The sequence below is a fragment of the Gallus gallus genome, chromosome 7 (assembly GCF_016699485.2).
Source record: "Gallus gallus isolate bGalGal1 chromosome 7, bGalGal1.mat.broiler.GRCg7b, whole genome shotgun sequence".
NCBI lineage: Eukaryota > Metazoa > Chordata > Aves > Galliformes > Phasianidae > Gallus > Gallus gallus.
Genome location: NC_052538.1, coordinates 32374092 through 32388462, shown reverse-complemented (window position 1 = coordinate 32388462; position 14371 = coordinate 32374092). Strand labels below are relative to the sequence as shown.

At 36.8% G+C, this 14371-nt stretch overlaps 1 protein-coding gene across 6 annotated transcripts in view; it reads right to left on the bottom strand.

Moving 5' to 3' along the window:
• Positions 1-14371, bottom strand: part of ARHGAP15 (Rho GTPase activating protein 15) — a 318635-nt gene that overhangs the window by 250883 nt on the left and 53381 nt on the right. For all 6 annotated transcript variants that reach the window (NM_001008476.2, XM_025152213.3, XM_025152211.2 and 3 more), the window contains one exon: positions 8798-8887. In NM_001008476.2, coding sequence (NP_001008476.1) covers positions 8798-8887 — 90 coding nt within the window. The remainder of the gene's footprint in view (positions 1-8797; positions 8888-14371) is intronic.

Below are 14371 nucleotides of genomic sequence, written 5' to 3'. Positions count from 1 at the left end.
TGCCCAGCCAACTTGAAATATCTGCCTCACTCATTAAAGAGAAACACAAAAATGGAGTAAAGTGACTTAGCCAAGATTTTAAAAAATGTAGTGGCTGAATACAGAAATACCAGCACCAAACATGTAAACAAGTCAGATTTGATTATCTCTGAGTGAGTTCATTTAGAATTCATTTTTCTCTTTGTTTTTCAAGAGTTGGATAAATTAAGGGAACGTGTGCAGTGTTTGGGCACATAGCAAGACAATTTTTTATTTTTATTTTTTTTTAATATTAACTTTCATTAAGAAGGCTGAAAAAAAAATCAAAGTGCTTTTAAAAATAATTTAGCTGTTTTCATTCTGGAGAACCGAGAAAATCTCAAGCATTAAAGAATAAGGAAACCCAGGATCCTTTCACCTTTCTGCATTCCCTCCGCTGACTGCCAGCTCTATGAAAATAATGTTTTCCCCACTTTGTGAGTACACAGAGGGTGGCATCAAAGGCTAGAGCTAAGGTAAGGGGTTTATTGAGGTCAGCAGACTGGGTATGCATAGTAATAATTCACATTACATGCTTTACCTTGAACAAACCCATCCTTAGGAAGCTATTTACTGTTTCTCTATCAGAACATAATCACTGTTTTTAAACATAAGAAAAGGGTACACATAAGACAGTGACGTATGGGCATGGTGGGGATGGGCTGATGGTTGGACTAGATGATCTTAGAGGTCTTTTCCAATATTAATGATTCTATGATTCTATTAAACTACCACTGCATGCATAATTTGGAAATTACACGTTTATCAGCAGCGCTACTCCTTCCTACACCAGATTTTGCCTCATTTAGCAACCAGCTAAAACAAGCTTTATTAGCACAAACTATTCAGGCAGGCACGGATTCTTCCCTCAAAAGATGCTTAAAAGCTGATCTCCTTCACAGAAATCAAGTGCCTGGCACCACTGGCCCTAATGCCACCCACAAGATCCTCATCGTGCTGCCTGACAGTCCTCATGCTACTACTGCCCGCCAGGCCTCCTGCAAAGCCCGCAGCTCTGCCCGCCAGGCCAGGCTGACTTGTGTGCTGCCCACGAGATGGCAGCAATATGTTTATGAATAATGCAGCAAGAGGCTGCAGCCCACTGCCATTTCACTTACTAGCTGCCTCGTTTCTCCGGCTGGGGGAAAAAGAAAAACACAGCTCAGCCCATTATCCAATGCACAAGGTGCTTCTTGTGCACTCACGTTTGTCCAGGCTCTTCTGCTTCTGCTCAGCAGTACTTCTGGCCCTAAATTATTACACATGCACATTAAGCATTAACTGCTGTTATGTTTTACTTTTGCAATGCAGAAAATGCCTGTGGCTTGAAATAAATATTTTCTTTTCTGATGGACAAATAACATCTGCACTTCTGAAAGCTGCCGCGTAGCTGTCAAGAGCTAAGTGATTCACATAATTTCTTAAGAAGCACATGTGTATGAGCATACACAGACACTCATACCTCTCACAGTCACTCACATATCAGTGCTTACATCCGTCAAAAGATGGCCTCTTAAAAAAGTGCAGTGAGCTATTATTATAATCATTTTTGGCAGACACATCTATGTACACATAATGTCAGATTTGGAGAATGTATGTTCTGCTTTCTGTTTTTTGTTCTTTTCTTTTTTTAATCAGCCTGATTTTCACAGAAAGCAGGCTTGCTTTCCATTCTGATTTTGGAGCTCTGCACATCTTAAGAGACCTTGAGCGCCAGTGTGCTCTAGGAGCTGGTTGTCCCTTATTTTTCCTGGCTTTCAGTGAGTACCAAGGCAAAGGCCATCAACACTACCAATAGCAGCTCCTTCTCCATCCAAATTTTCTGTTGCCTTGTCAAGACCTCTGTGAGCTGTTCAAGTTACATTTCTCAAGTGCTTTTTTTCCAACACAGTGAAATTTTCAAGAAATTTAACATGGTAATAACAAAGGGAAAGGAAAAAAAAGTGCAACTGTCCAGCTAATATTATATTTAATTGCTGATCAGCACAGTAATAACTAAAGTTTTATTACAAATTTTGAATCATTTTTGAAAATAGGCAGTTATGACCTGAAAAAAAAAATCGTATCAGAAGCAGCCTGCACTATTTTGTATCAGGAACAAATTTTTCACATCCTTAATAAGCCAATTAATAGGATTTTTTTTTTTTGAATAAAAATTATATGAAACAGAAAGCCAAAGAATTGCCTGTCCTGATTGTAGTCACAGAGTATATAAGGCCTTTGCTGACACTAGTGAAAGTTTTGTCTTATCCAGAAGTAGAAACAGGAAGCATAGAAATAAGAAGAATACTTTAGCTATCATTTTGTAGCCATGATATTTTACCTGCTCAACACCCACTTTCATGAACAGAGCTGCACTGCTTGGCTGTTCCTTCAATCAATCTCCTACCTTTAACGAGACTAAGTCTCCCAGACCCTTTAAATGCATACTCTTGTCATACTCCAGTTTCTTCCTACTCTGTGCCCTGCTGAAACACTGTCTGCTTTCTTATAAACTGTTGGACACATAAAACACCAACAGTTAGGTCCATGTGATACAGAAAATGCAAAGATGTTCTTAAGGTGCCCAAGTGTTTCAGCTTCTTTCCACTGGCTTTCTATGTACGAAATCCAAGGTGTTGCAGTTTACGTATTAATCTTTGTTGGCACTGCTTACATCATAGGACTGCTGAATACATCCCTCTTGTTTTAATCACTTTGGAGGTATCCCTTATTTGTGGTAGCATATAGCTTTATTAATACTTGAAGCCCTTGTGTTTACAAAGCAGCCTGAGGTGCTTTTCACTCTCAAAATCCACTCTCTGGAATAATGTGGGCAACAGAAAATCTGAGAGAAAATCTACTGAAAGAAGGAAAGCATGATTAAAGTCTGATAATTTCTCACCTAGCACTTTTGAAACAAGCATGAAACTGGGTATCCCATAATATACACCAGTTGCCCAATTTCAAGTCCATTCTTTATAGTAGACTAGATGAGAATCTTTTTCACTCTCACCCAGCATCTAATCTTTATGCTTTTTAATAACCAGGAATAACTCCTCAGGAACAGCTACTGTCAGCACAGGTAAAATGATTACCATTTAATCTGCCCTTTTCTTAGGGGGAAAAAAAGCTAACAAAGCCCACACAACTTTCCCAGGTATCTAAATGTCTCTCCTCTTTATCACCTTAAAATGTCATGCTAAAATCACCGGGGGGGATGGGAAGTATAATGTTTACAACACCTACTGTGTGCAATTTCATATTGTCTCCAAAACTTTCCCCAGGATAAAGGTTACTTCCCCCCCCCCCCCCCCCCGTGTTATGTACTGTTTTACTTATCTATTTTTTCAATCAACAGTAAGAACTAAGCATATAGGAATGCAGTGAAAACATAGCTCTACTGTCATTACTTCCCTAAGATCCTGATCAGTTTCCATGCTGCAAGAGCAGATTCCACAAAGAAAGACTGTGCTGTGAACTGTTTGACACACCAAATCTGGGGCCTCAAGGAAGCAGCACAAGCTACAGAGAGCATGTTTCATTTGTAACTTCTGGCTTAAAGAAATGAAAGGATAACAAGGCAATCAGTAGATCAGTAGATAATAGTGAAGAGTCTCTTAAAAAAAAAAAATGCAAATAAGAAGAGATTCCAAAAATGTCGATAGAAGTTCACTATTGTAAAAGTAGAATAAAAGGTTCCAAAATCCCAAAATTAGTATAAATGTATGTATTTAGTGTCCCCTATCCACATTATTCTGCTCTTTGGCTGCATATATGTCAAACATAGGAAATATTACACGGCTTTCAAAAGAAAAACATGAATAAAGACAATTAAGTTCAGGAAAAAAAAATGCATTCATTTGTTGTGTTTTGATTACAAAATAAGACAGATCATATACGAGAGGACAGAAGATTGCCTACATCCACCCATTAAGTTTTACTGGCAGGTCAGTAAAGTCAGTCAGTATCGAAACAGAAAGAAAGAATACAGAAATACCTTTATATTGCCACATCAAGATTTCTCATTTATCTCACTAAAATACCTACAATTCCTACATAAATGTATGCACTTGAACATATATCATTACTGAATCATTATTAAGACTATTTCTTTCAAAGACTAAAACTATTAAGACTATTTTTTTCAAAACTAATTATAAATTTGTTATAAGTTTGTTATTTAAAATACCTCTTGCTGACATCAGCTAATAACTGCATGATGCAGCTCAGTTTTTTAATTAGGCAATTATATATTTGAAATTAATTTGAAATTAAACCTCAGTCACAGCAGAAAGCTCCAGAAGGGGACAAAATGCTCTACAGATTTGTAGGGTTGGTATTTTTGTTAAATAGCAGCAGGTCCATCTAAAGCACATCTAATTCAAAGTCAGCAAAGGTTACTGTACATCTTATATGAGCTGCAGACAAGAGTACTCTCAGGCTTAGAAAACAGAACTTCTCTAGAGACACTTTGGATTGGGGAATAGGTTCCAGCTGCTGGTAAGGACCACCAGAAGCTTCACATCCATCTTTCTTAGATCGGCCTCCTCTATGAAGCATTTGCATTTAAAATCATAAAAAGAAATCCAAACACCAATAACAATCCAAATCCCTCCACACTGCACTGTCAGTAATTCCTTTTGAAAGATTGTGGAACAGAAAGTGATCCCTCCCATAGCAAAAAGTGGAGACTTAAAACGTCACTGAGAGGCCATTCAGATCCTATGCTGATCCCATAGTATGTAGAATAAAATAGCTTATAATTCAGATTATGTTCATGGATAAAGCTGGAGTAGCTTCAAGGCCAAGAGAGTTACCCTAGATCAGTGCCATAAATGTTATTATATGTGAAACAGCTGCAAGATAAATTCTTTCATATTATACATAGGTATAGTTGTACTTTCAGCTGTCTCACTGTTGAAACACTGTAAGGATGTTGTAAACACAGGTTTTCCTATTCATAAAATACATTTATAACTCTTAGTTGCATATGAATGAGTGGATCCTGATAGCTGAAGTTCATAACAATGAAAAGCATCACACCAAGACACGTAGGAAGAGCCAGGGTATTCAACTCCAGAAGCTACACATATGAAATATTTCTAAGAAATGACCTTGGTAAACAGGGGGAAAAAAAAAGAAAAATCACTAAGCAAACAACAAAAAAAAGTCTGTTAGTTAAATGAATAGTGCTATTAAGAGAACAAAGCAGTATCAATGATCTGTAAGCATGTTGTTCACAACCTTTCATTGCACCTTTCACCTCTCTTCTATTTCTCCTTTTCTTTTGGATGATTCAAAAAAGAAATCTTCCAAAACCTCTTCAAGGAAATAGTCTGCAGCCACAGGATTTTGTGCTAATGAAGCTGCAGGACTGTGAAACCAGAGGTCAAGAGTACACCTTCTATGTCTGGGCTGAATTTGAAATTAAAAGGGCTGCTTAGTTTAGACCCAAGGGTGAGTAAAGTAAGAGAAGGAATAAACTCCAGTGGAAAAGTTTACTAGAAGCAGAAAATGAATATGGAGAAATGCTGCAAACTTAACTAGTTTCTGATGCCTCACCAACCACGTTAGTACTGACTGCAAGGCAACTCACTGTGTTAATTTCTTCTTTGGTAACTTTTATTGAAAGGTAACTAACCAATATAAAATTAAACCAAATAAAGGAAAGAGGAGAGTGCCAGAGTGACATAGGTGCTGCTTCTGTTCCAATTGCTGACTGACAACACTGCCATCCCTTAACATGGTTTTATTTAGTTATTACAACCATCTCTCTGTAAATGACACTTAGGATTATTTAAGATTATGTTGTAATCCTTTTAATCCTCAGTGCTTTAAATTTCAGGCTAAACACCAAAGAGCAAACTAGCACTTAGCAGAAATATTTAAAGCATGTGATTTGAACATAAATCTTCTTTTATTCACCACTCCTCTGATGAAGACCTAGTGTATCACGTCATTCAGCCAGTGAGAACAAACAGCACAGTATCTCACTGCAAACTGCTGCATGTAATGCTGTTTCTAACCAGTTCTTTTCCTTGGTGCTATCTAGATCATCAATTAAGTAAATGAAGTAAAATCAGAAGGTTATATTTTATGACATGCATATTTTTGGTTGCTATCGAGGAATACTTGTAAAAACCCTAATATGTTCATCAAGAACAGAAATAGAATGCATGCACAAATTAGATAGTGCAAGAGGCAGATCAGATTTATCCTGTTAAACAGGGAGTAGCTCAATTAAAATGAATAGAGTAACACTGCTGAAAACCTCATGATCAAGACCAGAAACCCAAATCTTCCTGTCTGAATTTCATTTACTTGCAGTTTTCCCCTTTTCCCCCTGCATCGATCATGTTTCCAATTAATTTTCTTTATGATACCCCTATACTCCATCTTCTTGTTACCATCCATTAACTGTCATATGCTTAAATTTTAAATTCAAGATTTCCTTCTTTTTCTTCAAGCCAAAATCTCAGTACTCATTTTCTATTTCTAATCTATAATTCATGAGCTCAAATTGAGCACCCAAGCTAAATCGAACTCAGAGTTTTGCACCTACATCTAGTACAACACATTATCAGAAAGCAACTGTTTCTCTGTTTGAAACAAAAAATAATGCTTTATTGTTCAGAAAGTAATAAAGCAAAAAACAACCATGCTTTGGAGATAAAATTGTACTTATTTCTGATCATCCCACAGTTAGTCAGTTAATGTATTTAATCAAATATTAATGCTATGCATCTATATTTAGGTTGGAAAGAAGCAAACCACAACAAGAAAAAACAAAACCGTCCACATTCTTTTCATTTGAACAAATTGTGAATAAGTTGACATATATTATCAATTGTACTCCTATCCATTAGGAATAGGTAGGGCATCAGAAGTGTTTTCTGAAATATTCATTATCCAGGTACAAACTGACCTCTTCACTTTCAAACTCGGCTTGGATTCCCTCCAGACTATCTCATAAATCTTCCCTCTCTCTCTCTAGTCCCCTTCCCACTCTCTCTGCTTGTGTAGCACCAGTCTCCTTCAGTCCTTTCCTTTCCCAAAATGTCACCATTACTGATGCCAAAGCCTTCTCCTCTTTCACTCTTACCATCTGGCATAATCTTCTTGTAGCTCTCTGTCTAAACAATGCTCCATCCCTTTTCAAAATGTGTCTTAACATATGTCCTTCCTCTCATGCTTTTACTTCTTAATGTCTCTCCCACTCACTTATTGGCTTGATGAAGACATGTTTTAATGGGTTCAAACAGTAGCACATGAATTTCCTTTCTCACATTATTCTGATTCAGTGGAGTTACACCTCACACTAAGAGAAGTGAGAAGAAAATATATTTCAAAGTCTTCACACAACTAGGTTGGATAAATCAATAACACAGCTTCATTTGTCTTTGCACTGGAAAAGTATTAGCTTAAAAGAATCACCACTGCAATATGCATTTTCAAACAGAAGTTTTGCTTAATGCAAAAAGAGAAATAAACCCTAGAAGCTCAGAAGACTTGTCAGTATGCTCAGGGGGTTGCAGGACTAAAGGCTAAGGTTATACTTAATCACTCTGGAAGTGAAAAAGCTGAAGATTGACAGCAAAACCAAAATATTTATTCTAAAAATACCTAGGAAATGACAAACCTCTAAGTGTTGTTTCAAGACAACCTGAAGGATGTGGGGGGTACAGAAGCATAATTCTGTCTTGGAGATGAGGAATATTTCCAAATATTGCATGCACTTTAGAAAGATGTCTAGAAAAATAAACCTCAAAAAACTCTCCGTAACACCAACTGAGCCAAAGAGGTTTCTTCTCAACAAGATGTGTATGATCCCTTGGGAGTTTCTGTGTGTAGTGATTAAATCCCAGAGCCAGGTACAGTTTCACTTGGTGATGATGCAGAAGGACTATCCAATAACTAACAGTTTCTTGACCCCACCACATTTGCTTCTATGTCTCTCTTCCCTTTATTGTTTAGATTGTTTAAAAAAAAAAAAAAAACCCTTCATGTTAGAACTATGGGAAACAATTCATAGAGAATAATATTTTGATGTGACGATGCAACTTTCAGTGAAATAAAAAGAAATCTTTCTAGTGATATTCATAGGAACTGGATTATGTCGAAAAACTGAAAATGTTACACTAAACTATTTTGGCTTCTAGATACCACAGTATTAACCTCACAATAACAGTCTTCTAATCCTTTCATCTTCTAAGGCCTTGGTCCTACCTTTCAATTCAAAAGATTTAGACGTAATAATTAAATATTATTATTTTCCAACAATGGAGAATAGACCGATGAGAAACGTATGTATTTCTATGCTGGCCTTGACAGAAGCAAGCTTATACCATGCTCCACTCTCCCTCCAGAAATGAACCTGGGTCATCACTGTCTGAGCACCCTGAACAGCAATAAAAATAAACAGAGTAACCACACTGTGTTGGAACAATGCTTGTATAAGCAGTTTGAAGAAGTTGTGTTTATGGAAGTTCTTTGGGTCAAGATTCTAGGCCTGAACTCCAAGCAATTACCTACTAAGTTTTAAAAACAAATTGAATATAGAGCATTAATCAATAAATCAACAGGTTCTCAAGTGTTTAGGAAAATCAGTCATCAGAAATCCTTTCCTTAGAAAAATAGTAAACCAATGCTTGATCAAATGTTACACTCCTGTATTAGTAGGAAAAATGCTGTATTAAATCGGACTCCAGTTATTGAAAACTGAGGAAATAAATCCTACCTCTTAGCTTAACAGAGTTTATACTCAAATGAGCAATGAAATGCATGCTTTGCGTCTTACCTGAAAGACATTCTTTCTGCTGGATTTCTCTGGGGTCCACTCAATGTGAGCACCACACAAATCCACACACTCAGGTTTATATCCCGGTTTCTGCAAAGGAAAAATTAACCATGAACATGAACTGACTTTCCACAAATGGACAAGATTGTATAAATTAAGAATAGATCAAGTTTAAGTGAAAGATTATTGTTGTGAAGCTTCTGGCATTACTCAGAAGAGTTCATTGTTCCTTTGTATTATTAGATAACCATTCCCAAGGTGTTAACTCAGCAATAAGGTTCTTACACTGTATACATATTTTTAAATGTAGTTAGATAATTAAAAAAACAAAAATGTCTAATAAACAATGCATCAAAACACAAATGCATACACGTTGACCAGAGTTTTCTTAATTGCTTACTTTTCTAAACCTCATGAAAAGCCATTACATTTCAAGATAATGCTTTGTGGATTTTCCAACTGCAAATTGAAAGTGATGAAGCTGGAAAGGACAGAAAGTAGACAAGAACGTATATTGTGTCTGTAAGACAAGCAATCTCCTTTCTCCAAACAAATTATCATTTCTAGCTCTAAAAAAATGAAAGCTTCAAGGACATGTGTGACACCCAGAAAGAGCTCAACACTTAAGGGTAGCTTCATGTAGCACTACTTCGATGTCAGATCGTGCATCCCTGAGCAACATAGCTCTGCCTCCCCAGCTCCTCCATATGGATGAAAATAATTCAAAGAGCAGATTTTTTTTTTTTTTTTTTTTTCCTGTATAGTTTATGTTCTGGGAAGTTAGTGTAAAGCACAGCATAATAATCCTCATTTACCATCTAAGCTTCTTCTCCAGAGACTTTGCCTGTGCAGCAGTTTTGGCAAAACCCTTGTCATTTAGAGTAGACTTCATAGACAAGCTTACTAAACCTACTCCATTATTCTTATGACATTTTACCTTAAGAAAAATAAATGGCATTGGTAACCTAATAGAAGTTGCAATGGCCAGTGCAGCATCAACAACGTAATCAGTTTTCTAAACACAACGAACTGAATTTCTCTGATGTTGTTACTAAAGGCTAAAAATAATGTGTGTTCTGCAGGATGCTTTTGAGATGGGTGGAAAAGAATCTATTTAGGTTAAAACAAACAAAGTAAGAAATCCTGGTTAGATAATTTGCAGTCAGTCATAATTTCAGACATTTCTCTGTACTGGAATTGTAATTATGGTCTCCATTTGCCAAACCATAAAACTACCATGGTTCAAATCCTCTAAAACTGAGGGTCTAGTATACCTTTGTTCCCTTTTATTATTATTTTTCTTTACAGAAAAAATATGTTATTCAAAGCAGAAAGATGTTCCTGCGGCTAAACCACTGGAAGAGGAGGGTTTGGACTTTTTCCCCAGCTCTGCCTCAGACTTCCTGTCTGGTCTCTGACAAGAGCTTAACTTTTCTAAATTCTAATAGCAGATCAAAACAACAGTATTGATACTTAATTTTACAAAGATATTGTAAAATCTCATGAGTTATTATTTCTAAGGAGGAAGTGACCAAGTAAAAAGTAAAAGCAAATAGAGAAGGAAAAACAAAAAAGAACTTCCAGTGTTGTAGTAGCTCACTCTGCTTAGCTAGGAGACAGCTGACAATTGCTTTCTCCTCATTAACTCAACAGACAACCAGGTGGGCAGCTCCATAACCCTCCCCGCACACAACACAGCCTCATAAAGGTGGGTCAGATGGGTTTCTTTGAAAACAAAAGCCAACCAGCCAACATGCAACATGGAGTCCGCAAATACTTGAACAAAGGAGGCAGCTCAACAGAAAAAGTGGAGTAATTTTGGAAGCATATGATGAGCTGGAAAGAAGCAATTCAAGCATAGGCGAAGAACCAGGAAACAGTTTCTCGATGATGAAGGATACCAGGCTATAGAGTGTTTCCCTCAGGAGAACTACCACTACATCACACACTGAAGTGAGAAAAACAATAGAAAGCACATCCATTGGTGGAAGTTTCATAGGATGGAATGGTGAACCCCAGAGGATTTTACCATCTTTAATTCCTATGACTGTACAAAACTGCAAGTAGTGGTAGAAGCTGAACTCCTGTGTGTTCAAGTGCATAGTTTTGTTGTTTTAAACTGGATGTTGTTTACTGCTCTGGTTCTGTAAGCAGTAGAAGAAAAGGGTAAGGATATGCATCTCCCTCTCCTCAAGGTCTTAAGAAGATGAACACACTTCTGCTGTGTGCAAACAACTCTAAAACTTCTCTTGGGGAACTCAGCATTTCTGACCACAACAGGATAGGAGGTTCAGGACAAGGGGGGACAGTTTTAAGTTGAAAGAGGGAAGATATAGGTTGGATGTTAGGGGGAAGTTCTTTAGAAGGAGAGTGGTGAGGTGCTGGAACAGGCTGCCCAGAGAGGTTGTGGATGCCCCGTCCCTGGAGGTGTTCAAGGCCAGGTTGGATGGGGCCCTGGGCAACCCAGTCTAGTAAATAGGGAGGTTGGTGGCCCTGCCTGGCAGGGGGGTTGGAGATTCATGATCCTTGAGGTTCCTTCCAACCCAGGCCATTCTGTGATTCTGTGCCTGTGAGCAGCTCACAAGTCATGAGTTTGGTACAGCATATAAAGCCCCTGATTAAAACTGCATGCAAAAATCATTCACATCTTGCAGTTCTGGTTGAGTATGCCAGCCTTTCTGCGGCACCCATGGAGCTCTGCACAATGGGGACTTATGACTACTGCTTAAATCCATAGAGTACTCAGGAAAAAACCCTAGAAATTCATTCTGGCCTAAACGTTGTCCTGTTACATATTGTCTGTTTTCCTCAGAGATATTGCAAGAGAGTAAACTAAGGTTAACGTGAAAGCCTGAGCACTCCACGTCCTTGCTTTGTGTTTTGCAGTCAGAGCAATTATGTTATATCAGTGTTGTTGGAGGGAGTTATGCTGTAAATTGATACAAGTGTCTGCTGCAATGAAATCTTCCGCAACATGAATATGGATTTCAGCAGCATTTTCACTCACTAAATTACTTTGCAGATGGGCTAATAACCTGAGGTTAAAATAACCTCTGTTGAATAAACTATCTGCAGAAATAAACAGTCTAGTTTTTCTTGGTCAGAGAGGCCAACTGATAATAAAATTTAATGCTGGTTAGAAAGAGTGGAGCTGTGATCTGTTTCAATCACAATGTCCTTAATGTAAAACAAAAAATAAGTTATATTCTTATGAGCACTAAAAAAAAAAAAAAAAAAAAGCATCTGAACCATGACAGTAAATGGTCAAAGCAAGAGAAAAAGAGAATGATTTAGCCATGTATGATGCAAACTTGCATTTTCAGTAAACAAGTATTATGAATCTCTCCTCCATGCGCTTTAATGGTCATTTTTCCTATTACTACTAATAATATCAGATATTATCACAATTTCCTTCACTGGAAAGCTACAACTCTCAGACTTCTTCATTGAAATCAATAGAAAAGTTCTTACAGTGATTCTTATATACACACAGTTGTACAAATGAACAACAAGAACTTCTCAGAAAGACTAGTTGTTTAAGTTTGGATATTATTAAAGATTTTGGTAAATTTCATGTTAGGCCACCTCTAAATGTTACCCTATCATGAGGAGAGGTGTGAATAAAGTGTACTACTGCTTCCCTCTTCTGTTGCCTTCATTGTGAGATTGTCCTCTTATAATGATGCTGTCTTACTTTAAGTTCTCACATCATATTTAATAACAAATAATTAATGAATTAATATCTTTATAATACAAAACAATCTTTTTGTTATGTCACAATTTTCCTGCTAACAATAAAAATGCCTTGTTATATTTCATACTACAGTGAATGAGCACTGCTTCTATTACTTGATTAAATTAATGGTTGAGTTCCCTTTTTTCAAATATAAACTAAAAGAAAATTTGGAAACAAGCAATTTTTAAAGAAGCCTTTTTATATAATTTTGATAGTGGAAAGGAAATCATATCTGGTTAAATGGTTTACAAAGGAAATAAACATTGCATTTGCTTGATCAGGTGAAATGACCATGCTAGCTTAGCTTTGTATTTGTAAAAGTGTGAAATTTCTGCTTAGGAAGTTGAGAGATGAGTCTTGTTTTTTTCTTCCAAGCTTTGTCTAATTTACTTATTTCCAACTGCATAGAAGTTAAATGCAATAGACAGAAAATGCATCTTCAACTCATTTAGAGAGTACAACCCTATTGCTCAGATCTAACATAGAATTGAATGCATTTACCAGGCTGGCATTGAAAGACTGAACACACAAAGCACAAGGTGCATCCAGAGCTGAGCTAAGCAGCCCCTGTGTTCATTTTGGCCCACACGCTATGAATTAGAGCCAAGTGGCTCACAACCTCATTGAATCAGATCCTTCAGATGAGTACCAAAAACACTGCAAAAGCTTCCTTCTTTCTATGCATAACTCAGCCATTAGCATTTCTCATGAACGTATCTTTATCTTAAAGTCTTTGGGTTTAGATGCTTTCAGAAAAGAAAAGAAAAAAATGTTTCTTTAAAATTATCCCTTTGATATCTTCTAACCTGCACTGCATTGAGGAAGGACTTATTCTGGAGTTTGTTACTTTAATTCATGTTGTGCTCAAATTGCATTAGTTTCCCAAATACATTGATTCTATGACAACACCACTCATCCAGGCAGAAGTGAAAGACAGCTAAAAAATAAGATTTGTTTTAAAGGACATATTTTAGACTCACACACAAAAAAAAAGCTAATTTAAATTTAAGGTAAACATGATTTTGGAAAAAAATATATTAATTTATGCTACACTGTTCTCATGAGTTCAGAAAAATGTTATTTTTCCTGCTGTACCCGCACAAACAAGCAAATAGTGTCAGATCCTATCCTTTATTTATTTCACTCTTTTTTTTTTTAATATATTTTTGCTATAACCTTCATCTTTTCAAAAAAGTTAGGCATGAAAAGACAATATTTAAAGCTGAGGCAAGAGATAACATTTAGATCAAGAACATATAGGTTAAAAAAAAGTTAAAAAAAGGGTTTTATCACCTGCCACGGAAAAAAAAATAGGTTATTCTTTGTGACTCCTGCCAAAGAGAGCACCTTTGTGGCCACCCATCATGCCAATATGATATGACAGGTTTGATCAGGCCTTGAGAGCCTTTCACAATAGGGCTTTGTCAAACCTGTCCCTTTTCTGCCCACAGTGTCACACATTTACCAAAATCCCCTTTTGTTGCCCATGTTCAGGTTTGTAGGCTCAAACTCCACAGTAACTAGCACTGAAGGGATACATGTGATTATTGCTTGTGCAACGTAGCTGTCACATCTCTGAAGACTAAGATCAGTGGTCTTTCCTTGGGGCACAATAAAGAGGTACTGCAAATTTCACTTTGTAGTAACTACAGGCTACAGAAATTGCATTAGCTGCATTAGCTGGAATCATAGAAATATTCAGGAAGGTTAGCAGGATATGGTAGATGTCACATTTATACTGCGATAAAAAATCACTTGGCTAATTTACAGTGTTTTCTGCTTTGGTAACACCCTGTATTAAGGTGCCATTTATAAATAATTTATTATTATTTATTAAT